Source organism: Melanostigma gelatinosum, assembly GCF_949748355.1.
Source record: "Melanostigma gelatinosum genome assembly, chromosome: 12".
NCBI classification, from domain to species: Eukaryota; Metazoa; Chordata; class Actinopteri; order Perciformes; family Zoarcidae; genus Melanostigma; species Melanostigma gelatinosum.
The window spans coordinates 58639-83825 of record NC_136645.1 but is presented as its reverse complement, the minus strand read 5'-3'; the positions used below and the strand labels follow the sequence as shown (position 1 = coordinate 83825).

The following is a 25187-nucleotide window of genomic DNA, read 5'->3' as shown; positions in this document are numbered from 1 at the left end:
ATCAAGACGACCACAAAGAGACACAAAACAACCACAAAGATATCAAGACGACCACAGAGAAACACAAAACAACCACAAAGGTATCAAGATGACCACAAAGAGACAAAAAACAACCACAAAGATATCAAGACGACCACAGAGAAACACAAAACAACCACAAAGATATCAAGACGACCCCAGAGAGACAAAAAACAACCACAAAGATATCAAGACGACCCCAGAGAGACAAAAAACAACCACAAAGATATCAAGACGACCACAAAGAGACAAAAAACAACCACAAAGATATCAAGACGACCCCAGAGAGACAAAAAACAACCACAAAGATTCAAAACAACCACAATGAGAGGCCACAGGGGCATAATACGCCGCAAAGAAACAGAATGGCAACTTAGAGACGTAATACAACCACAGAGAGACAGAACGTGACCCTATTGTTTTTTTTTTTGTTATTTCGTATCTCTAAGTCTTGGGCTTGTTGTGTCACAATCTCTCCATGATATCAGCTGATTTGTCATTATCAGTCTTATATCTCTATCAGCCACAGAAGTCGGGTATCAATTAGCCTGTAAATTCACTCGATACTGAGTATTATTCTTATGTTTTTATAATACATTTATTTCCACATTGAATCGTTCTTCTCCAACATGTTTGCGTGTCTTTGTGTTTCTGTCTGCCGTTTCAGAGGGAAATCACATTAAGATGTTCATGCGTGGTCGACCGATCACCATGTTCATCCCTTCAGATGTGGAGAACTATGAAGATGTTCGGACAGAACTTCCTTCAGAAAGACTCAAGCTGGAATGGGTGTATCCTTCATTCTGCACACAGAAGGCGTTGTCACACAGTAGCATAAATAGAACTAAACATAATACAAATTTATATTATTTAGTGCTGGGCAATGATTACAATTTTTAATCGCGATTAATCGCATGGATTCTTTGCGATTAATCGCATTGTTATGGCAAAGTTCAATAATGAATTATAAAGTAGTGTATTGCGCACTTTTATTTTAAAAGTACCGCTATATGAACAAAAGGTCACGTTAAACTTTCCGCTAACTTTCAAAGTCCTTCCCTCGCTCCCGATCTATGCCGTTTAAATGCGTTTACGGTGAATTTCAGCATATAGGTGCACGAACATGTGAGTGTCTGCTGAGTTGACCACGGAGATCTGTGTCTGCTGACTTTACCGCAGCGATGTCCAGTAGTCTCCATTCCTCCACCGCTGCCAGTGAGCAACGCACTTTCAAAATAAAAAAATGCGTTAACGTGCTCTAAAATAATTGTCGGCGTTAATTAATGAATGCGTTAACGCGATAATAACGTGTTAACTTGCCCAGCACTAATATTATAAGTTTGTATGTGAAGTTTAAAATCCTTAGTTGATCTTGAGTAAACCTTCAGTCGATCATCAGTCGATCCATAGTAAATCGCCAGCAGATCTTCAGTTGATCATAACTTGATTTTAAATCAACCTTCAGTAGATCATCAGTAGATTTTTAGTAAAGCTTCAGTAGATCTTTAGTAAACCTTCAGTCGCTCTTTAGTGACCTTCAGTAGATATTTACTAAGCTTCAGTAGATCTTAAGTAAAACTTCATTAGGTCTTGAGTAAAGCTTCAATAGATCTTTACTAAGCTTCAGTAGATCTTGAGTAAAGCTTCAATAGATCTTTACTAAGCTTCAGTAAATCTTAAGTAAAGCTTCAACAGATCTTGAGTAAAGCTTCAGTAGATCTTTACTAAGCTTCAGTAGATCTTTTGTAGAGCTTCATTCGATTTTTTTAGTGAGCTTCATTAGATCTTTACTAAGCTTCAGTAGATCTTAAGTAAAGCTTCAACAGATCTTGAGTAAAGCTTCAGTAGATCTTTACTAAGCTTCAGTAGATCTTGAGTAAAGCTTCAATAGATCTTTACCAAGCTTCAGTAGATCTTGAGTAAAGCTTCAATAGATCTTTACTAAGCTTCAGTAGATCTTTTGTAGAGCTTCATTAGATCTTTTGTAGAGCTTCATTCGATTTTTTTAGTGAGCTTCATTAGATCTTTACTAAGCTTCAGTAGATCTTGAGTAAAGCTTCAATAGATCTTTACTAAGCTTCAGTAGATCTTGAGTAAAGCTTCAATCAATCTTTACTAAGCTTCAGTAAATCTTAAGTAAAGCTTCAACAGATCTTGAGTAAAGCTTCAGTAGATCTTTACTAAGCTTCAGTAGATCTTTTGTAGAGCTTCATTAGATTTTTTTAGTGAGCTTCATTAGATCTTTACTAAGCTTCAATATATCTTTACTAAGCTTCAGTAGATCTTTAGTAAAGCTTTAGTAGATTCTTAGTAAAGCTTCAGTCGATATTTAGTGAAGCTTCAGTGTATCTTTAGTGAAGCTTCAGTTTATCTTTTGTAGAGCTTCTGTAGATCTCCAGGTGCTTCCTTGACTTCCTGCAGGTATGGTTACCGAGGCAGAGACTGCAGAGCAAACATTTACCTCCTTCCCACCGGAGAAATCGTTTACTTCATTGCGTCTGTCGTTGTTCTGTTTAACTACGAAGAACGAACTCAGAGACATTACCTCGGACACACTGACTGTGTGAAGTGGTGAGAAAAACATATATTTGTGTGTGTGTGTGTGTACAGCAGGTAAAATAAGTATTGAACATATCACCATTTTTCTCAGTAAATATATTTCTAAAGGTGCTATTGACATGAAATATTCACCAGATGTTGGTAACAACCCAAGTAATCCATACATAGAAAGAAATCCAAACAAATGAGTTGAGAAATTAAGTTATGTGTAATAAAATGGAATATATTATATTTATATATATATATATTATATATATATGTTTTCTTATATATATATATATATTATATATATTATATATATATTATATATATATATATATAAAATATATATATTATATATATATATATATATAAAATATATATATTATATATATATATATATATAAAATATATATATTATATATATATATAAATATATATTATATATATATATATATATTATATATATTTTATATATATATATATATAATATATATATATATATATATATAATATATATATATATATATATATATATTGTGTGTGTGTGTATATCAATCGTATTGGCTGGTCTGTGGTTGGTGACATCACGTCTCTCTCCTCAGTCTCGCCATCCATCCTGATAAGAGCCGGATTGCTACCGGACAGATTGCAGGAGTGGACAAAGATGGACGGGTGAGGACAAACACAATTTTATATCTTATTAAAAATGCGACTAAAACTAAAGAGATGTTGACTCTCGTGTGTGTTCAGGCTCTCCAGCCTCACGTTCGTATCTGGGACAGCGTCAGTCTCGCCACTCTGCAGGTCTTCGGGTTGGGAACCTTCGAACGAGGCGTCGGCTCTCTGGCTTTCTCCAAAGCTGTGAGTGTCGCATCTTTATTGTTCTGTTCATCACAAACATTCACATTTAAATGTCCACCTCCATCTCTCTGTCAGGACTCTGGTCAGCACCTGAGTGTCATTGACGACTGTAACGACCACATGTTGACAGTTTGGGATTGGCAGAAGAAGTCCAAGATCGCTGAGATCAAGGTGAACCCTCACTCTTTTATTACTGCATACTTATATGTCATGTTTTATGATGTTATTTGTGTTTTTTATGTATACATATATATATACATATTTTCCTGCAGTGTAACACAGTTCGCTGTAAAACATATTCATTTTTCTTCCACTGAGCTGGTTCTGACTGGACTCTGACAGTTCTCTGACAGTTCTCTGACAGTTCTCTGACTGGACTCTGACTGGACTCTGACTGGTCTCTGACTGGTCTCTGACTGGACTCTGACTGGTCTCTGACTGGACTCTGACTGGTCTCTGACTGGTCTCTGACTGGACTCTGACAGGACTCTGACAGGACTCTGACAGGACTCTGACTGGTCTCTGACAGTTCTCTGACTGGACTCTGACTGGACTCTGACAGTTCTCTGACTGGACTCTGACTGGACTCTGACTGGACTCTGACAGGTCTCTGACAGGTCTCTGACTGGACTCTGACTGGACTCTGACTGGACTCTGACTGGTCTCTGACTGGTCTCTGACTGGTCTCTGACAGTTCTCTGACAGTTCTCTGACAGTTCTCTGACAGGTCTCTGACTGGACTCCGACTGGACTCCGACTGGACTCCGACTGGACTCCGACTGGACTCCGACTGGACTCCGACTGGACTCTGACAGTTCTCTGACAGTTCTCTGACTGGTCTCTGACAGGACTCTGACTGGACTCTGACTGGACTCTGACTGGACTCTGACAGTTCTCTGACTGGTCTCTGACTGGTCTCTGACTGGACTCTGACTGGTCTCTGACTGGTCTCTGACTGGTCTCTGACTGGACTCTGACTGGACTCTGACTGGTCTCTGACTGGACTCTGACTGGACTCTGACTGGACTGTCTCTGACTGGTTTGTTTCTGTTGTAACTGGTGTGTTTCAGACCACTAATGAGGTGGTCCTGGCCGTGGAGTTCCACCCTACAGACCCGAACACCATCGTCACCTGTGGCAAGTCCCACATTTTCTTCTGGACGTGGTCTGGGAACTTGCTGGCTCGTAAACAGGGAATCTTTGGGGTGAGGACATGTTTTTATTTTTGATAACATAACCCTCACTCTGTACACATACAACATCCTCTGTCCTTTGACCCTCCCATCAGAACAGGAAAAAGAGGAGGATCCTCTATCAGGATGAAGTGTGCTGTCATGTGTACAGAATGAACATAACAGAGTTACAACACATTCAATGTGACAGCAATTCTTCATATCATGAGAGTAGTAAGTATAATAATGGAAACATTATGACTACAAGTAACAGTCATGACAGAAGTGTGATAGATGTCAACAACATAATCAAATTTGAACATAGTCGATCCAAACGACAGAAATCATGAAGGCAGAATGTTATGTTTGTTTGTTTTTTCTTAAATTGACGATCCCTAACCCTTTAAAGATAAATCCAAAACTTCATAACAGCCAACCCCCTCTCTAAAGATAGAGATATATATATATATATATATAGGGTTAGGGTTATGTACATGTGAAAACTGTGTATATACATATATATATATATATATATATATATATATATATATATATATATATATATATGGTAAATAGACTTGTACTTGTAGCTTCTGACCACTTTAACATGTTCATTCACACATTTATTCACCGATTGAAAAGCCTTCGGGAGCATTTGGGCTTAAGTGTTTTGCCCAAGGACACAAGGACACCTCAACAAGGAGTAATAGCTGGGGATCGAACCACCTCTAGTACTGGGCTGTAGTCCTGGTCTAACTCTGTAGTCCTGGGCTAACTCTCTGTTCCCAGTCTTTAATTCAATTCAATTCAATTTATTTTTGTATAGCCCAAAATCACAAATTACAAATTTGCCTCAGAGGGCTTTACAATATGTACACATTTGACATACTCTTGTCCCGGAACCCTCACATCAGAACAGGAAAAACTCCCCAAAAACCCCTTTAACGGGGAGGAAAGAGGATGAAACCTGTGGGAGAGCAACAGAGGAGGGATCCCTCTCCCAGGATGGACAGAAGTGCAATGATGTCATGTGTAGAACAGGATAGTGAATTACAGCACATTACAACAGGATCCTCTATCAGGATGAAGTGTGATGTCATGTGTACAGAATGACCATAACAGAGTTACAACACATTCAATGTGACAGCAATTTGTCCAGGTCTAACTCTAACCCTGTTTCCTGTCCTGTTTTAAGAAATACGAGAAGCCGAAGTTCGTTCAGTGTCTGGCGTTCCTTAGTACTGGAGACATCCTGACCGGAGACTCTGGAGGGGTCCTGCTGGTCTGGACCAGGAGCTCTGCTGAGACCCCCACTGGGAAGGGACCCAGAGGTGAGTATTTATTTAACTTTATTTAACTGGAATCCTCATTTGTACTACCAAGTTAGAAACTAGTCTTCCTCGGGTCTGTGCAAAATACTACAACAAAATGTAAAAAACATGCAATTGAAAGTAAGAAAAGGGAACAAAAAGCAAAAGAACAAAACAACCACGTACAGAAAACAAGAGCTGTGATTGGTCAGAGACACCACGTACAGATAATCGTATCACAGTGAATTAATCAATATCAACAGTATTTATCAGAAATCACATGAACATGGGACGTTATATAACTTTTATTATTAAGAAACATTTGATATTTACACTAGAACGTGTTTCATTAATTAAAGATATCAGACAGACTCCTGTTGACTTTGTCTCCGATATGAACTCAATTCAACACTCCCAGTTTCAGTAATGGTTTTAGAGTTGTTAAACTGGTTTGAAGAGCAGCCATGCAAAGAATTAAACGTTGAGACTGCTGAAAGCTTCAATAACAGAAGAGATTCAGACCAAACATGTTAAAGTTCATGGTACACACAGTTAGACATTAAAGAGTTAAAGTAGGAAACAGACTCCGTATCAAACGGAGCAAAAGAAAAATGTCTTAAAGTCTTCAGTAGCAGGTTTGTTCAAACAGGAAGAGAAAGAAACAGGTGTTTCGTGTGTATCTGCTGCTTCCTACTGGTTGGAGCTGGAACTGCAACTCAAACAGAGAATCGCTCAGCAGAGTCCTGAAAGATGTGGACTAAATATTTAAATGAGCTTTTAGTTCCTGAATCATCACACACTCTTTATAAAGACTTCAGTTCATCAGAGTACGTGTGTGCGCGCAGCGTTTCAGATCAGTCGTCAGGTGAAAGCTCATGAGGGCAGCGTGTTCTGTGTGTGTGAGATGAGGAGCGGCACTCTGCTGACCGGAGGAGGAAAAGACCGAAAAATCGTCCTGTGGGACCACGAACTGAGAGCTGACCGAGACATCGAGGTCTCACACACACACACACACACACACACACATACACACACACTAAACCTTGTACTTCTATCTTTGTGAGGACACTCATCGACATAATGCATCGCCTTACCATAACTTTCACCATCATAACTTAAGCCTGACTCTAATGTGAAAGTTCAAACAGGTCTGTCCCAAATTGAGAACCAGCCAGAATGTCCACACTCTGAAGGTCTAAAACTTAAGTTGGTCCTCATAAGGATAGCTGTACTAGTAAACCGGTAACACACAAACACTGTCAGCTCTTTATTTGCTGCAATTTGTGTAAAAAATCCAAAATTTCAAGTTAAAACTTGATGATTAGAAGACACAGGAGTGACAAAATACGTATGTAGCCTGACTGAGGTCACATGACTGCTTGTATCCAGGTGCCGGATCAGTACGGAACCATCAGAGCCGTGTCTGAGGGGAAGGGGGACGAGTTTCTGGTCGGGACGTCCCGTAACTTCATCCTCAGAGGAACCTTCAATGACGGCTTCCAGGTGGAGGTCCAGGTGAGACCGCTCTGATGTGTTCAGGGTCTTCAGTGTGTGTCGTAATGTGTTCAGGGTCTTCAGTGTGTCTCTGATGTGTTCAGGGTCTTCAGTGTGTCGCTGATGTGTTCAGGGTCTTCAGTGTGTCTCTGATGTGTTCAGGGTCTTCAGTGTGTGTCTGATGTGTTCAGGGTCTTCAGTGTGTGTCGTAATGTGTTCAGGGTCTTCAGTGTGTGTCGTGATGTGTTCAGGGTCTTCAGTGTGTGTCGTGATGTTTTCAGGGTCTTCAGTGTGTGTCGTGATGTGTTCAGGGTCTTCAGTGTGTGTCTGATGTGTTCAGGGTCTTCAGTGTGCGTCGTGATGTGTTCAGGGTCTTCAGTGTGCGTCGTGATGTGTTCAGGGTCTTCAGTGTGTGTCTAATGTGTTCAGGGTCTTCAGTGTGTGTTGTGATGTGTTCAGGGTCTTCAGTGTGTCTCTGATGTGTTCAGGGTCTTCAGTGTGTCTCTGATGTGTTCAGGGTCTTCAGTGTGTGTCGTAATGTGTTCAGGGTCTTCAGTGTGTGTCGTAATGTGTTCAGGGTCTTCAGTGTGTGTCGTGATGTGTTCAGGGTCTTCAGTGTGTGTCGTGATGTGTTCAGGGTCTTCAGTGTGTGTCGTGATGTGTTCAGGGTCTTAAGTGTGTGTCTGATGTGTTCAGGGTCTTCAGTGTGTGTCGTAATGTGTTCAGGGTCTTCAGTGTGTGTCGTGATGTGTTCAGGGTCTTCAGTGTGTGTCGTGATGTGTTCAGGGTCTTCAGTGTGTGTCGTGATGTGTTCAGGGTCTTAAGTGTGTGTCTGATGTGTTCAGGGTCTTCAGTGTGTGTCGTGATGTGTTCAGGGTCTTCAGTGTGTGTTGTGATGTGTTCAGGGTCTTCAGTGTGTGTTGTGATGTGTTCAGGGTCTTCAGTGTGTCTCTGATGTGTTCAGGGTCTTCAGTGTGTGTCGTGATGTGTTCAGGGTCTTCAGTGTGTGTCGTGATGTGTTCAGGGTCTTCAGTGTGTGTCTGATGTGTTCAGGGTCTTCAGTGTGTGTCTGATGTGTTCATGGTCTTCAGTGTGTGTCGTGATGTGTTCAGGGTCTTCAGTGTGTGTCGTGATGTGTTCAGGGTCTTCAGTGTGTGTCGTGATGTGTTCAGGGTCTTCAGTGTGTGTCTGATGTGTTCAGGGTCTTCAGTGTGTGTCGTGATGTGTTCAGGGTCTTCAGTGTGTGTCTGATGTGTTCAGGGTCTTCAGTGTGTGTCGTGATGTGTTCAGGGTCTTCAGTGTGTGTCGTGATGTGTTCAGGGTCTTCAGTGTGTGTCTGATGTGTTCAGGGTCTTCAGTGTGTGTCGTGATGTGTTCAGGGTCTTCAGTGTGTGTCTGATGTGTTCAGGGTCTTCAGTGTGTGTCGTGATGTGTTCAGGGTCTTCAGTGTGTGTCGTGATGTGTTCAGGGTCTTCAGTGTGTGTCGTGATGTGTTCAGGGTCTTCAGTGTGTGTCGTGATGTGTTCAGGGTCACACAGATGAGCTGTGGGGTTTGGCCTCTCACCCATCCAGAGGTTTGTTCCTGACGTGCGCTCAGGACCGGCTGGTGTTGGTCTGGAGCTCCGTGGACCACAGTCTCCAATGGAGCCGCACTCTGGAGGTAAGACGACGATGAACGGATGAATGTGGGACGATGGGCGGGTGAATACGGGACGATGGATGGATGACTGATGGACTGATGAATACTAGGGGTGGGGAAAAAAATCGATACAGCGTAGTATTGCGATATTTTGCGTGGCGATATTGTATCGATACACGTATTTTTTTTTATTTTTTAGAAAAATCAAATCAATTACTTTTTGTGTCCACTAGATGGTGCTGAGTTGTTTTCTGGTGAGGTCAGCAAAGGTCCCGGGTCAGCGTGATTGGTAGGAAGTTGGTCAAAACAAAGATAACAACAGGGCTAAACCTGCCAACAGTAGCCGGCTCATGGGGAGAGTGCAGCGCATAACTGTCTCTCTGCCCTCGACGTCCACGCATCACAAGTTATACTGAGTTATATAACTCTAATATCCTACTTATATAAGTTATAGTTCATATACTGAGTCCACACGTTTGCATTTAGTTAAGTTGGACTATGTAGTGATACAAACAGTTCAGTTTGTCAGGTTCATGCAACATTTATGACATTGTTGGTCAGTCTCTGCTTGACAATTATTCTGCTGCAATAAAAATGATTAAAGTGAGATGAACAGACTGAAAACTTTATCTTATTCGATAAAACATGTTGACACAGTTTTCTTTTGGGGACATCATTTGAAGTTGAAAAAAGTAATAAATCGCAATATAGGCCAATGTTATCACAATACTCAGAATATCGCAGTATCGTGATAATATCGTGTCGCGGGATCTCTGGTGATTCCACCCCTAATGAATACGGGACGATGGATGAATGATTGATGGACGGATGAATACGGGACAATGGATGAATGATTGATGGACGGATGAATGCGGGACGATGGATGGATGAATGATGGACGGACGAATACGGGATGATGGACGGATGAATACGGGACGATGGATGAATGATTGATGGACGGATGAATACGGGACAATGGATGATTGATGGACTGATGAATACGGGACAATGGCTGGATGATTGATGGACGGGTGAATACGGGACGATGGATGAATGATTGATGGACAGATGAATACGGGACGATGGATGAATGATTGATGGACGGATGAATATGGGACAATGGATGATTGATGGGCGGATGAATACGGGACAATGGATGGATGATTGATGGACGGATGAATACGGGACGATGGATGAATGATTGATGGACGGATGAATACAGGACGATGGATGAATGATTGATGGACGGATGAATACGGGATGATGGATGAATGATTGATGGACGGATGAATACGGGACGATGGATGGATGAATGATGGACGGACGAATACGGGACGATGGATGGATGATTGATGGATGGATGAATACGGGACGATGGATGGATGATTGATGGATGGATGAATACGGGACGATGGATGGATGAATGATGGACGGATGAATACGGGACGATGGATGAATGATTGATGGACGGATGAATACGGGACGATGGATGAATGATTGATGGACGGATGAATGCGGGACGATGGATGGATGAATGATGGATGGACGAATACGGGACGATGGATGGATGATTGATGGACGGATGAATACGGGACGATGGATGAATGATTGATGGACGGATGAATGCGGGACGATGGATGGATGAATACGGGACGATGGATGGATGAATGATGGACGGACAAATACGGGACGATGGATGAATGATTGATGGACGGATGAATACGGGACGATGAATGATTGATGGACGGATGAATACGGGACGATGGATGTATGATGGATGGATGAACGATTGATGGATTAATGATGGACGGATGATTGACAGCTCTGTCTCTCCTCAGGAACACGGACACTGTGCAGACTTCCATCCCAGTGGAGCCGTGGTCGCCATAGGAACACACTCTGGAAAGTCAGTACAGATCATTTATATCTTTTTTTAATATTGACTCACTTTTGAAAAATGAAAAACCACGAGGCCTCATTTCTAAATGAGGAGCTTATTTGTGTGTGAACCATCTTTACTGCCGTTAAAAATACGTTTTATCATTGCTGAAAATGTGTTAAATAATTTATAAATGAGACAAAAAGAAATCGTGTTCATCAGTAAAACACAAAGGACGGCATCTGTTCATATTAGATTCAATGTTATAATAATATAGGATAATAAAATTATTATGACAATAAATATATATATATCATAATGTACTGTATATGTTATGATAATATATATATATATATATATATATATATCATAACATATATACAGTATATTGTCAGACCATCATCATCTAACTCAGGGGTGTCAAACATACGGCCCGCCACGTCATTTTTTTTTTTATTGTTATTTTTTTACAAAAATTAAAAGTTAGATGTGAAAATAAAAATATCCCCATGGTCGAAATTATGAGATAGAAAGTCGAAGTGATGAGATAGCATGTTGTCTGTGTGCCGACATTAAAACGATCACAACAGGTGGACAGGAGATGCAACAACCCAGAAAGAGGTTTCCAACAAGTGATGGTGCCTTTCTCAACATGCGTACTTCTCTGTACTTGTGAACTCGTGTACTTGTGAAACGTCATCAGTCTCAGCCCAAGTACTGTTCCAATTCAAAGTTCACATCGAGCCAAGCACGGTCCTAATGCCCGGATGTGGCTCCGCCCATTTTACCGGGGATGCATCAGCGGTGACTTGTCTGTACTTGGGACAGCCAAATATCCCAGAATGCATTTTGCACCAGCAACAGGAAACAATGGCGCATGAGAAATCACACAACTGGAAGTTGAAGCTTTCTAAATACTACTGTTGTTAAGTCACAAAGTAATTTTAGGATGTTTTGAGGCGAGAAGTTAGTTATTTAAGCACCAAATCTGTGGTCGGTTTGTCAAGATTCAGCCGATTTAAAAAATCTGCTCTGACAATTTCGGAGATGTGAGGTGTTGCTAGCGGGATCTGATCCACATACATATATTTATTTATATATGTGTATGTGTATGTATATATATATATATATATATATATATATATATATATATATATATATATATATATATATATCTCTATACACACACATATAATTGTATGTATGTATATATATGTAAATAATAAATCATTTTTTGATTTTAAATGAAAACGAAAACAGCAGGGTTGTCATATTTAGTTTGATTGTAAAAATACTTTACAGAAAAAAACGGATTAAACTCATGAGACCAGCTGAGGTGGTGATGTCATCAAGTAAGCTGCTGTTCCAATTGTCTGTAGGGCTGCAACAACGAATCGATAAAATCGATTATTAAAAGAGTTGGCAACGAATTTCATTATCGATTCGTTGTGTCGCGCGATTATTACGGCACTCAATAAATCGCGGAGATGTTTGAGTATAAAAAAAAAGTTGAGTTGAGCCATTCTCGCCGCCGGTCTCGCCGGGGATATTTGTGTTCATTCGCACTGGACGTGTCGGAGAGGGGGCGGGGCTTATCGCCCTGAAAGCCTTTCAACTGTCCGCCATTAACCATGGAAAAAATAACCTATTTCTGCTTAGTACGTGTTGTGGAAGTCACAGATATTCTGGGAAACTAAACTAAATATGTTAGGAGTAGTTACATTTACACCGTCTTACATTTACAACCGGCCCTTTGAGGGACCGTGATGCTGATGTGGCCCCAGAGTGAAAATGAGTTTGACACCCCTGATCTAACTGGTCTCTCTGTCTCATGATGGTCTAACTCAGACCTGGGCATTGTACGGCGGGACGTCAATGGGAAATTAGGAATAAAACGTAAATATTTGTACATCATGCACGGAATACAGCTGCATTGCTTTTATTTTGAAGGCAACTGCTGCTGTTTTTTATCTCAATTTACGTACGTTCGTGGATGTGTGCGAGCAGCAGTGTCACTGCAATCCCAATAATAGCAGTGTCGGCAGCCGGAATCAGTCCGTTGTATTTGGCCTGATTCTGGTGCGTAATTCATCCCAAGTCTCAGCCGACTCGGCCCGCCGGAGCTGGGCCAGGTCATTTTGGCTACCTGGCATGTGTTGGCGATGCAGAGCGGACATGGACATCTGAGGCTTTGCTAGATAACCTGTAAAATCAACATGAGCAGAAGATGTTGGTTCTCTTTGGATCTACCTACATATGTGAACAAACATTCTCCGTGATGAAGTTGAACAGATCCAGATCCTCTCTCACTGACGATCACCTGTCAGCTGTCCTTCACATATCACCTCACACATTCAACCTGACTTCAGAACACTCGTTCACTGAACTGAAAAACAGAAAATGAGGTCATTGGACTACAAACGACAGTAATAAAAGTACAAATTTATCAGAAACATGATTCCTCTCAGTGTTTTACTCTTATATATGGATGTTACAAATGTATATTTGTTTGGGTCATTAGTCCTGCTGCAGATGTTTCAGGTCGAGCTCATTTTAACTTCTTTATAGTCTGTTCAGTTTGGGTAGTTAGGAAAGGTTTGAGAAAGTATTTATAACTAAAGCTGCCAGACAAATGTAGTGGCGTAAAAAGTACAACTCCCTCTGAGACGTAGTGGAGTGGAAGTACAAAGTTGAATAAAATAGAAATACTCAAGTAAAGTATGTGAATGTGAAAGTATGTTGAATTTGTACACAAGTACAATACTTAAGCAAATATACTTAGTTGCATTCCACCACTGATCATAATATTTACTCTTACCACTCACAGCTTATCAAAACCATACAATGTACTGCTTTTTATAAAGAGGTGGAATCAGGAAAAAATAATTGCCCACCCCTGGTCTAACTGGTCTCTCTGTCTGATGATGGTCTAACTCAGTGGTTCTCAACTGGTCTGGCTGCGGGACCCACCATCACCCCTTAATGGCAAGCCGCGACCCACGACCCAAATTATGTATATAATTTGGGTATATCTATATTCAAGAAGTCTAGTAGTGGTAACGTCTCTGTGTAGTAAACAACTGCCAAATCAAATAAAGAAAGTACACAGCAATTATATTTTAACTAATATTATTCTAATTTTTCAAATTTAACTGGATGGATTATAAATAATACATAGAAATACATGAATAAATGTTCTTGTCTGATGATGGTCGAACTCAGTGGTTCTCAACCTGGGTTCGATCGAACCCCAGGGGTTCACACCGAACGGGGGCGCTCGGTGTGAACGCACCTTAAGGAATAGACGGTCATTCATTTTTAATTAACCCCTCGGCAGACACACACTGCGAGGTCGTTTACATGTAAAGTCAATGCACAGACGCGAATGGTTGCGAATGACGCGAATTTTCACCGGGCTGCGCGAATGACGCTGGAAGCGGCCGTCATTCAGACACAGTTGTGCGACTACGGATAATATTATGAACCCAGACACAACAAGTATAAAACAGAACTAGTGGTTAGTTCAATGGTGGATGAAGGAAACTGTACTGTTTTTAGGGAGATAAGGCACTGCGATAAGCCCCGCCCCCTTTCAGGCGCGAATGCCGCGAATTACCCACATACATTTTCAAGCGGCAGCTCACTTGACCGAGTATCAGCGGCTGGCGGCTCACTTGACCGCAGTAAGACACACGCAGTATAGCCCGGTTCACACTGTCTGCCGTTTTTGTCAGCTGTCAAAACATTTTCTACAGACAATTTGGCAACACACAATTTTTTTCAAAATAAATTCAGCCCATGTATTATTCATGACGTCATGCTGCGCTTGGCCACATTGCGCTCTGTTGTTGTACGCCATTTGTGATTTTCAATCCCTTCATACTAACATGTCGAGCAAAAAAAGAAAGTGGTTGGACGAATACGTACAATATGGATTCACGTGTAAAGAGGAATGTGATGGGAGTCAGTGTCCTCAATGCATGATTTGCAATGCCAAGTTGAGCAATTCTAGTCTAGCACCGCAAAACTAAAGGAACACTTCCTAAAGCTGCATGATGGGAAATACAGTAACACAAAGCTCGCTGAATTCAAGGTGAAGAGAGCCAGATTCGATGAAAAGGCTACTCTGCCTGTTCTCGGCTTCGTACCAATCGACAAACCGATCCTCACAGCATCGTACGAAGTTGCGTACCTGATCGCAAAGCAGGGCAAACCACACACCATTGGTGAAACACTCGTGAAATCAGCTGCGTTGAAGATGGTGAATATCATGCTGGGAAAAGCTGCTGAAGATAAGTTATCCCAAATTCCTCTTTCAAATGACACGATCAGCAGCAGAATAGACGACATGAGCAATAACATCTTGGCTCAAGTAGTTGCAGATCTGATTTCAAGCCCAGCAAAATTCAGCGTCCAACTCGATGAGACCACCGACATTTCCAATCTCAGCCAGCTTGTTGTATTCGTGCGCTATATGAAAGACGACGAGATAAAGGAAGATTTTTTATTTTGTAAGCCTCTTACAACAACAACCAAGGCAGTCAATGTGAAGAAACTCGTGGATGACTTCTTCAGAGACAACAATCTTTCGTGGAATATGGTTTCTGCAGTTTGTTCGGACGGAGCTCCAGCCATGCTGGGTCGACACTCTGGTTTTGGAGCGCTGGTGAAATCCGATGCACCAGACATCATTTTTACACACTGTGTTCTGCACAGGCATGCGTTGGCAACAAAAACCTTGCCTCCAAAACTGGCAGAAGTACTAAAAATCGTAGTTGAATGTATGAACTACGTGCAAAATAGTGCTATGAAGCACCGCATCTTCAAAGAGCTCTGTCAGGAAATGGGCTCTGAATTCGAGGTACTTCTGTACCATTCTAGCGTTGGGTGGTTATCCCGGGGAAAGGTGCTGAATCGGGTTTTTGCCATGCGTGTGGAATTAGCCCTGTTTTTGCAAGAGCACCAACATTGTCACGCAGATTGCTTCGAAGATTCTGAGTTCATTCTCATCTTGGCATACATGGCCGATATTTTCGATGCTCTCAATCATCTGAATCGACAGATGCAGGGCGGTGGAGTCAACATCATCGAAGCGGAAGAAACCCTGAATGCGTTTTTAAAAAAAGCTACCTTTATGGAAACGACGAACAGATAATGACAACTTCGCAAACTTTCCCCTGCTGGACGACTGCGTAAGTAAGATCGAAGACACGTCTGGAATTGGAGACATTTCTGTACGTGGGGAGCTGAAGCAAGCGATTGCCATGCACTTAGATGTGCTCGCAAAGTCCCTCGACGGATACTTCCCCACCACACAGTCATATCCAGCATGGGTGAGACAGCCGTTCACGTTTAGTGTTGCAACAGCAGATGTCAACGATGAATGCCTCGACGAAATCATTGAACTTCCGCAGAGCCAGCTTCAACAGCAACTCTTCGGAACAACAATGCTCTCAACGTGTTTGTGTCACCAAATCGTACCATACCCTCGTATTGCCAAGAAAGCCCTTGAGAGACTCACACCGTTTGTTACAACGTATCTTTGTGAGCAATCCTGTGAGGATGGTGGACATGAAAACTAAGAAAAGGAACAGAATTTGCTGCGAAAATGATATGAGAGTGGCACTTGCCAAGGTGAAGCCGCGCATTTCTGAACTTGTATCTGAAAGGCAACAGCAAAAGTCACATTGATTTGCAGTAAATATTCACTGAGTTATGTTTTTGTGTGAAATTTTTGTTTTGTTTTGTTTGTCGACAAACCGATCCTCAGCATCGTACGAAGTTACGTACCTGATCACAAATCATTCATTGAGTTATGTATGTTTTTGTGTGTATGTTTTGTTTGTGTGTTTGTGTGCAACTGATGCATGGTTCATTTTGTGCACAAATAAAATATATACCTATGTTTTGAAGAAATCATATTTTATTTTTCCAATTACGAAGGGTTCGGTGAATGCACTGATGAAGCTTGCAGGGTTCAGTACCTCCAATAAGATTAAGAACCACCTGGTCTCTCTGTCTGATGATGGTCTAACTGGTCTCTCTGCCTCTCAATTGTCTAACTGGTCTTTCTGTCTCAGGTGGTACGTTCTGGATGCACAGACCACCGACCTAGTTGCGATCCACACTGATGGGAATGAGCAGCTGTCATTGATGCGTTTCTCTGTCGGTGGGTGAAGTCCTACGAAATCATCCTGTTTACAAACCAGCTGGACTGTTTCCATGACAACATTATAAGAGGACTGAACTACATGACCCAGAATGCTCCTCTCTCTGTGCCTGTAGATGGCGGTCTGTTGGCTGTTGGATCTCATGATAACTTTATTTACCTCTACACCGTCTCAGAGAAAGGACGCAAGTACAGCCGCTACGGGAAGTGCACGGTAAGAGTGCTAGTTGTTTTTCTTTGTTTTCATTTCTTGCTCATTTCTTGTTTTATATCCAGCAGCAGAAGGCAACATGCTTGACTCAGTGGCTGTTAGTGCTGTTAACTCTGTTAACTCTGTTAGCATTTTAGCTCTGTTAGCACTTTTAGCGCTGTTAACTCTGTTAGCTCTGTTAGTTCTGTTAGGATGTTGCCGTTACTTACGCTGTTCATACTGTATAACTCACCATTATAACAAGCTGTTCCTCTTGACTGAAGTAGACGGCTGCGATTGGTCCATTTAGTTAGGTCGAAGAGTCAAAGGACACCAAACATCCCGGTTTTGAGAACTTTCACAGAGCCTGAAGAAGAAAATCTCGTGAACAAAGATTGATGGACACCATCGTAGTACCCGTGATCTCCTTGGGCCTTTAGGTTTTGTCCAGTCAGCGTGATGTGGTAGCTGAGTAAAGATGGAGGATTTACTCCTCTTCACACGGCCCACAACCTTCACCAGGAGGGTTGGGTCTAGTGCTCTGAACATTCAGACATGTGATTTAGAGCAGCGGTTCCCAAACTTTTTAGGCCACGCACCCCCTTCTACATCCCGACCGGGTTCAGCACGCCCTAACCCCCCCCCCCCCCACACACACACACACACACACCTTTAAAAAACAAAACAACGGAGCCTAAAAATCGGACTAATGAGAGAACAGGGTTAGGGTTACGGACGTTCACCAGAAGATTGGCCAGATTGGCCACATCTGTAGACTAGTCTACTTGCAGAGAGTAAAACTCACTCTTCTTCACGCGACCGACTAATGTAGCCAGGATGTCTTCGGACAAAGCATCGATGCGGCAACACTGTTGTTGGACACGGGATCACGTCCAACTTTTTCGCTTCTCTCTCTCCAATCATACATTCCACCATCTCTTTAACATTTTTCCCTCTCCACCACCGCCTCTCCTTCTCCCTATTACGCGGTCAGAATACTACCACAACACGCCGCCTGTCTCCGGCAGAAATGCGCTCATCCACGCACGGGAACAACACCGAGTTGTAATATATACCTCCATAACACCCCGCCACTCTCGGCTCATACCTCCCCAGCAACGAGGCACATCACAATATAAATATCATATATAGTCTAATAGAACAAGTATATTTTAAGATGCCCCTATGAAGTTTGTTTGTTGGAGAAACACCCAATCAGTGCGGTGAGGAAACCTGCATGTTTTTATGACAGTTATTTGTAAAGGAACTTTGCTCTTCTGAGTGGCAAACCTCTCAATGACCTTCTTATTGAAGTCAGGCATGTCCCTGACAAGTTCCTTCTCCATGGAGCGCATAGCCAGAGCATTAAAACGCTCTTGTACGTTACCGTTAGCATCGAGTGGGTGGAAATGTCCGTCGTCTCGTCTGCTTGAATGGCGATAAAATCAGAGTTCTTTACTTCCTCCAGAATGTAATCCCTTACAACCGACAGCATGCAGTCCAACAGCTCATTTTGTCTTCGACGTCCCTTTAAAAACGCTGGCTGTCTCCAGGTGCTCCTCCAGCACAACGTCGAGGGACGCAACAAAATCCACCCGTCCCTTGAACACGCCAGGGTTGTCCGAGGAGTCGGTCTCGTCATGCCCACGCAAAGCCAACTCAAAAGCCCCACAAAACTTGACACAATCAATTATTTTTGATAAAATGTGCCGGTTTTTATCCACCTCCTCGTTGTGTTTCTTTACTGCAAGCCGGTGACCGTCGTCCAGCTGGGTAGCGAGAACACGCGAGATGAGAACTAGACACGGGCACTCCGGGAGAAAAAGACTTCCGGGAGGGTCTGGTCCTCCCGGAAGTCTTTTTTAGGGCGCTGATTGGCTAAATTGTAAGTCACTCATTTATTTCTTTAATCAGTGATTGGCTAAGCTGCTTATTAGACCCGTCTTCCTTGGGCCAAATCGATCTGGCGTGCACGTGCACGCGCAGTAAAGACGTGCACGGGGGGACAGCTGAGAGGTGCACCAGCGGAGAGGACAAGCAGGGAAAAGCATTTATTTTGCGCAGATATCCTATTTTACAAATATTACTGGGTATATTACATAGCTCAAAACACAAATGTTGACAATTTGTATAATTTATTAATATAATTTAAAAAATAAATGAATAATATTATTATTTTTTTTTTTTTTTGTGGCTCAAGGTGGGTGGGGCCAGGCCCCGTGGCCCTCTATTGGCTGGCCGCCACTAGTCAAACGTAATTGAGAATGCATTTTAGTTTTGGGGGAACGTAATTTTTAGGAGACAGGACTGCACCATGAGACCACCATTACATTTTTCCTCTCCCCTGGGGGTGCGCGCACCACACTTTGGCAAATCCCTGATTTAGAGAATAAAGTTCACACAGGTGAGATTATCTTATCTAATAGAGAACTACAGATACCAGAATTCACTGGTGCTGAGACAGCAATTCAGTGTGTGTTCAGGTGTGTTCATGAGTTACCTGAATGTTTCCACAGGGACATTCCAGCTACATCACACACCTGGACTGGTCACCTGACAACAACTTAATCATGTCCAACTCTGGAGACTATGAGATCCTCTATTGTGAGTACTGTGATACCTTATTAGGCGACGGTGGGTCAGTGGGAGAGCAGGGTCATCCTTCAATCAGAGGATCGGCGGTTCAATCCCCGGCTCTGCTGGTCCATGTCGATGTGTCCTTGGACAAAACATCCAAGGTAGCTCCTCCCATCAGGGTGTGAATGGGTGAATGATGTCATGTTAAAGAGCTTCGAGTGGTCAGAAGACTAGAAAAGAGAAAACACAAGTACATTCCATTTACCGTATTACTGTGTAGTTGTAGAAGTGTTGTGTAGTCACGGTTGTTTGTTTTCAGGGGACGTTCCAAACGGTTGCAAACTGATCAGAAATCGTTCTGAGTGTAAAGACATCGACTGGGCGACCTACACCTGCGTACTGGGATACCACGTGTTCGGTTAGTACACCTGCAGCACACCCAGTACACTTAGAACACCTGTGCACCTACTACACTTTGTGCACCTACTACACTTAGTGCACCTACTACACTTAATACACCTACTACAATTAGTACACCTACTACACTTAGTACACCTGTGCATCTACTACACGTAGTACAACTACTACAATGAATACACCTACTACACTTAGTACAACTACTACAATGAATACACCGACTACACTTAGTGCACCTACTACACTTAGTACACCTGTGCACCTACTACACTTAGTACACCTGTGCATCTACTACACGTAGTACAACTACTACAATGAATACACCTACTACACTTAGTACAACTACTACAATGAATACACAGACTACACTTAGTGCACCTACTACACTTAGTACACCTACTACACTTAGTGCACCTACTACACATAGTACAACTACTACAATGAATACACCTACTACACTTAGTACAACTACTACAATGAATACACCTACTACACTTAGTACAACTACTACACTTAGTACACCTGTACACCTACTACACTTAGTACACCTTTGCACCTACTACACTTAGTACAACTACTACAATTAATACACCTACTACACTTAGTACACCTACTACACTTAGTGCACCTACTACACTAAGTACAACAACTACACTTAGTGCACCTACTACACTTAGTACAACAACTACACTTAGTGCACCTACTACACTTAGTACAACTACTACAATGAATACACCGACTACACTTAGTGCACCTACTACACTTAGTACACCTGTGCACCTACTACACTTAGTGCACCTACTACACTTAGTGCACCTACTACACTTAGTGCACCTACTACACTTAGTGCACCTACTACACTTAGTGCACCTACTACACTTAGTGCACCTACTACACTTAGTGCACCTACTACACTTAGTGCACCTACTACACTTAGTACAACAACTACACTTAGTGCACCTACTACACTTAGTACAACTACTACAATGAATACACCGACTACACTTAGTGCACCTACTACACTTAGTACACCTGTGCACCTACTACACTTAGTGCACCTACTACACTTAGTGCACCTACTACACTTAGTGCACCTACTACACTTAGTAAACATAGTATACCTATTACACTTAGTACACCTATTACACTTACTACACTTAGTGCACCTATTAGACTTAGTACACTTAGTACACCCATTACACTCAATACACCTAATACACTTAGTACATCTGTACACCTAATACACTGCTACACTTAGTAGTAATAGTACTCTGTATTTCACCTTTTAAAACTCTGCCGATAAATAAATAATTAGAAACAAGAGCAATGAATCCAAACATGTGACTTTCCCTTTTTATCAAAAATACTTATTCAAACTTTGTGAAGTTATTTTCTTCCTGTTTCAATATTCATGTGTGTGTAGTAATCCGCACATTAACGTATGTGTAGTACACACGTTAATGTGTGTGTATTAACGTGTGTGTTTTTGTTAGGTGTGTGGCCCGAGGGTTCAGATGGCACCGACATCAATGCTCTGATCAGATCTCACAACAGGAAGGTGATCGCTCTGGCCGACGACTTCTGTAAAGTTCACCTGTTTGCCTACCCATGCTCCACCCCCAAGGTGAGACACACACACACACACACACTTTTCAATCAAACTTCATTTAATTTATTAATTCTTGTGATCAGAGTCCAATAAGACGGAAGCCTTTGACGTTCCTACAAACAAGATTATCTGAGAACAATTTAAGTATACTGGTTCGCAGTTGTACTGGTTCTCAGTTGTACTGGGCTCCAGTTATACTGGTTTCAGTATTAAATTACTCTCAACCAAAATACAGAAGTGTGGTAAACTGTTCCAAAGAACATTTAAGGAGCCTCAGTTCATCCCATAGATCAATAATGTGTCTATCCACAGGCTCCCAGCCACAAGTACAGCGCACACAGCAGTCATGTGACCAACGTCAGCTTCCTGTATAACGACAGTCACCTGATCTCTACTGGGGGTAAGGACACCAGCATCATGCAGTGGCGTTTGGTAGAGAAGTCTTCGCTCTCTCTCACCGACGGCCTCTTATCTAACTCTGCCCCCCACCGGGTGGACCCCATCTTCGCCCTGCCTCCTCCCGTAGCAGCCACACACATACGGGACCCCGTCATTCCTCCGACGGCCAATGGAACCCAAGAACCCTGCCCAGACACCCAGCCCCCTACAAAGCTAGCCCCGCCTACCTCTGAGTTAACCCCGCCCCCTTCAGACAGCACGGTGAGTCTGAAGGACAGCCTGGAGCCGAGTGATGATACGCCCAGTGATGACACGCCCAGTGATGAAGGGCTGCCCCCCCTCACCCCCCCCTCATAGTCAGACATGCTGTCTTTTTGAGGAACAGGCTGAGTTTCACACCTTGTGAGGACATTTTTACAAAGACGTTGTGTTGGACCTTTAAATTTCAGGGTTCAGACTTAGTCTTAAGGTTGGAATCAGGTTTACATCCAGTTTATGTGGGTTAGGCATGTAGCTAGTGATGGTTTAGTAAGAGTTAATACAATATGATACATAACTCAGTCAAATCACAGAGGATACACATGAAACAAGTATTGATATCATTCAATGTGACTTATAGTTCCGGAGGACATCTGTGATGTCCATCCAGAATAAACGCTTTAGAACTTGAGGAGAATCATGTTCTTCATTTTCTGCTGATCAGAGATCATTCAGCAGACATTTAATGTTGTTTAATGTCTCCATTTAACAACATTAAATGTTTAATTTCCCCATCAAATGTTTGATGTCTCCGTCAAACGTCTGATGTCTCCGTCAAACGTCTGATGTCTCCATCAAACGTCTGATGTCTCCATCAAACGTTTGATGTCTCCATCAAACGTCTGATGTCTCCATCAAACGTCTGATGTCTCCATTAAACGATTAAACGTTTAATTTCTCCGTCAAACGTCTGATGTCTCCGTCAAACGTTTGATGTCTCCATCAAACGTCTGATGTCTCCATCAAACGTCTGATGTCTCCATCAAACGTCTGATGTCTCCGTAAAACGTCTGATATCTCCGTTAAACGTTTGAGGTCTACATTAAATGTCTGCTGAAGTTTTACTAAATGTGAAAAAATAGAATCAAGAGTTCTCAGTGGTCCAGGTTTAATGGTTGCTTTAAGGGGCGAGGCCATGCGTTGTCAATGAGGGTCCCCAGAAGTATACAAGTACAAAAGTGTGTGCGTGTGCGTTGGGACTCGAACCTGTGGCTCCAGTGTCACATGGTTTTTTCTTATCAGCCAGCTGTTAAAATCCACTTTCCTCCAGTTTAATCAAAAGCAGTGTCACAGTTTGAAACACCTGGAGAGTCTGATTCACCTGAGGAAAGACTGGAAGAGGAGCAGTTACCTGTCATACCTGGACATTTACTCTCATCCTTTAAACAGTTTGAAAATCTCTCCTTGGTCCAGATGTGCTTTCTACTGCAGAGAGCAGAAGCCTGGAACACAGGTGTGACAGGTGGCTATCAGGTAACTTGTTCTCCTCCAATAAGAGTCTAGCAGTTGAACAGGAAGTGAACCTGCAAGTCTTAAATGTCTTTTAGAAACTGGTTGTTTTTTAAATTTGGTTTAATCATTCGTTGGCTATAAAAAAACAAAAAACTAGCGACGTTTTACCAGTGTCTTATAATGAAAAATAGCTTTAACGATTCTTGATTCTGAGTTTCTAATGAATATTGATCAAAGCAATCATGTACGATGAGCTGCACACATAGATTCTCACAATTTATAACAGAAAAGTCAAGTTTCATTCACTCATTTGACTTGACTCTGTTGCTCTTATTTTGTTTAACTGCCAAACTCAATACTTAATTACAATAATTAAATTGAAATTGAATACTTCTGACTGATTCACAATAAAAGCCCTCCAGTGAGGAGACAGTACTGTGGAAGGTGTTTAATGTAAATCATCCAAGATATACATCGTACAAAGAGAAGAGAGTAAAGTTAAACTACCACTCCCAAGGTGCATTTCACCAAGAGACATCCAATCACACAGCTCCACATTCTAAATGTTGATTTAGATTTAGATCTGGTTTAGTCATTAAATCTTTTAGCACCAGTCAGGTCCGGTCTGGAAAACCCATTTGTTGGATCTGTTTTGAGAACCTCAGACCTCAGACAGGTGAGCTTCAGTACAGAATGTCTAGAGATCAAGAATGAAATAAACAGGAAGTAAACAGAATGCAAACAAATGACATCGACCTCCAGAGTAAAAACTGTGACTCAAATGTTTTGTAATAGTCAGAAGTGGATCAGATGGAGACAGACAATCTGTTTGTATGTACTACAGATATCTGTATGTTTCTGTTCACTCCTCAGCTACACTGTAAAATCCAATTTAATGCTCACATCTCACATCTGGTCACAGGAAACACTTGAGAACCTTTCCCCTGATTGGCTAGATTCAGTGACTTACTGAATGACTGCTGATGTTTGTTTTTATCTCTTCTGGACCATTTCTGTTCAAAATGTAATCTGAATGTCATGATGACGTCACTCCGGACGGGGGGTGTGGCCTTTCAGTGGAAGACGGGGGGTGTGGGTCATTAATGTTTTTGCCTTTTTAATACCCTTCATCTTTCTGATGCTCGTCTCTCTGAAGGGATGGTTTTGAGTTTTGGGACTCACTGGATGTCCAAGGAGGGACGGTGCCGGGGGGGGGGGGGGGGGGGGGGTCATGTGGGGATTTCTGGATTCAAGCGTTTGTTTATTTTACAGTGTTCAGGAACGACATTGATACCCATGATGATGACGATGACAATATTCATGTGACTGTTTTGAGCCAATGTATTCTTCTGTGATGCATTCCTGTCAGACGGCAGACTGTACTGAAGATTTCAACAAAAAAATGCAAATAAATGTTTTAA

At 42.1% G+C, this 25187-nt stretch overlaps 1 protein-coding gene across 1 annotated transcript in view; it reads left to right on the top strand.

Moving 5' to 3' along the window:
• eml4 (EMAP like 4) overlaps positions 1–24951 on the top strand; it is a 41035-nt gene extending 16084 nt beyond the window's left edge. The window contains exons 8-24 of the mRNA XM_079280265.1: positions 686–809; positions 2440–2589; positions 3162–3231; positions 3310–3420; positions 3496–3591; positions 4491–4625; positions 5788–5923; positions 6748–6896; positions 7292–7417; positions 8925–9056; positions 10874–10941; positions 16995–17083; positions 17200–17297; positions 19790–19877; positions 20170–20268; positions 21761–21891; positions 22189–24951. Coding sequence (XP_079136391.1) covers positions 686–809; positions 2440–2589; positions 3162–3231; positions 3310–3420; positions 3496–3591; positions 4491–4625; positions 5788–5923; positions 6748–6896; positions 7292–7417; positions 8925–9056; positions 10874–10941; positions 16995–17083; positions 17200–17297; positions 19790–19877; positions 20170–20268; positions 21761–21891; positions 22189–22632 — 2246 coding nt within the window. The 3' untranslated portion in view covers positions 22633–24951. The remainder of the gene's footprint in view (positions 1–685; positions 810–2439; positions 2590–3161; positions 3232–3309; positions 3421–3495; positions 3592–4490; positions 4626–5787; positions 5924–6747; positions 6897–7291; positions 7418–8924; positions 9057–10873; positions 10942–16994; positions 17084–17199; positions 17298–19789; positions 19878–20169; positions 20269–21760; positions 21892–22188) is intronic.
• Positions 24952–25187: the final 236 nt, after the last annotated feature.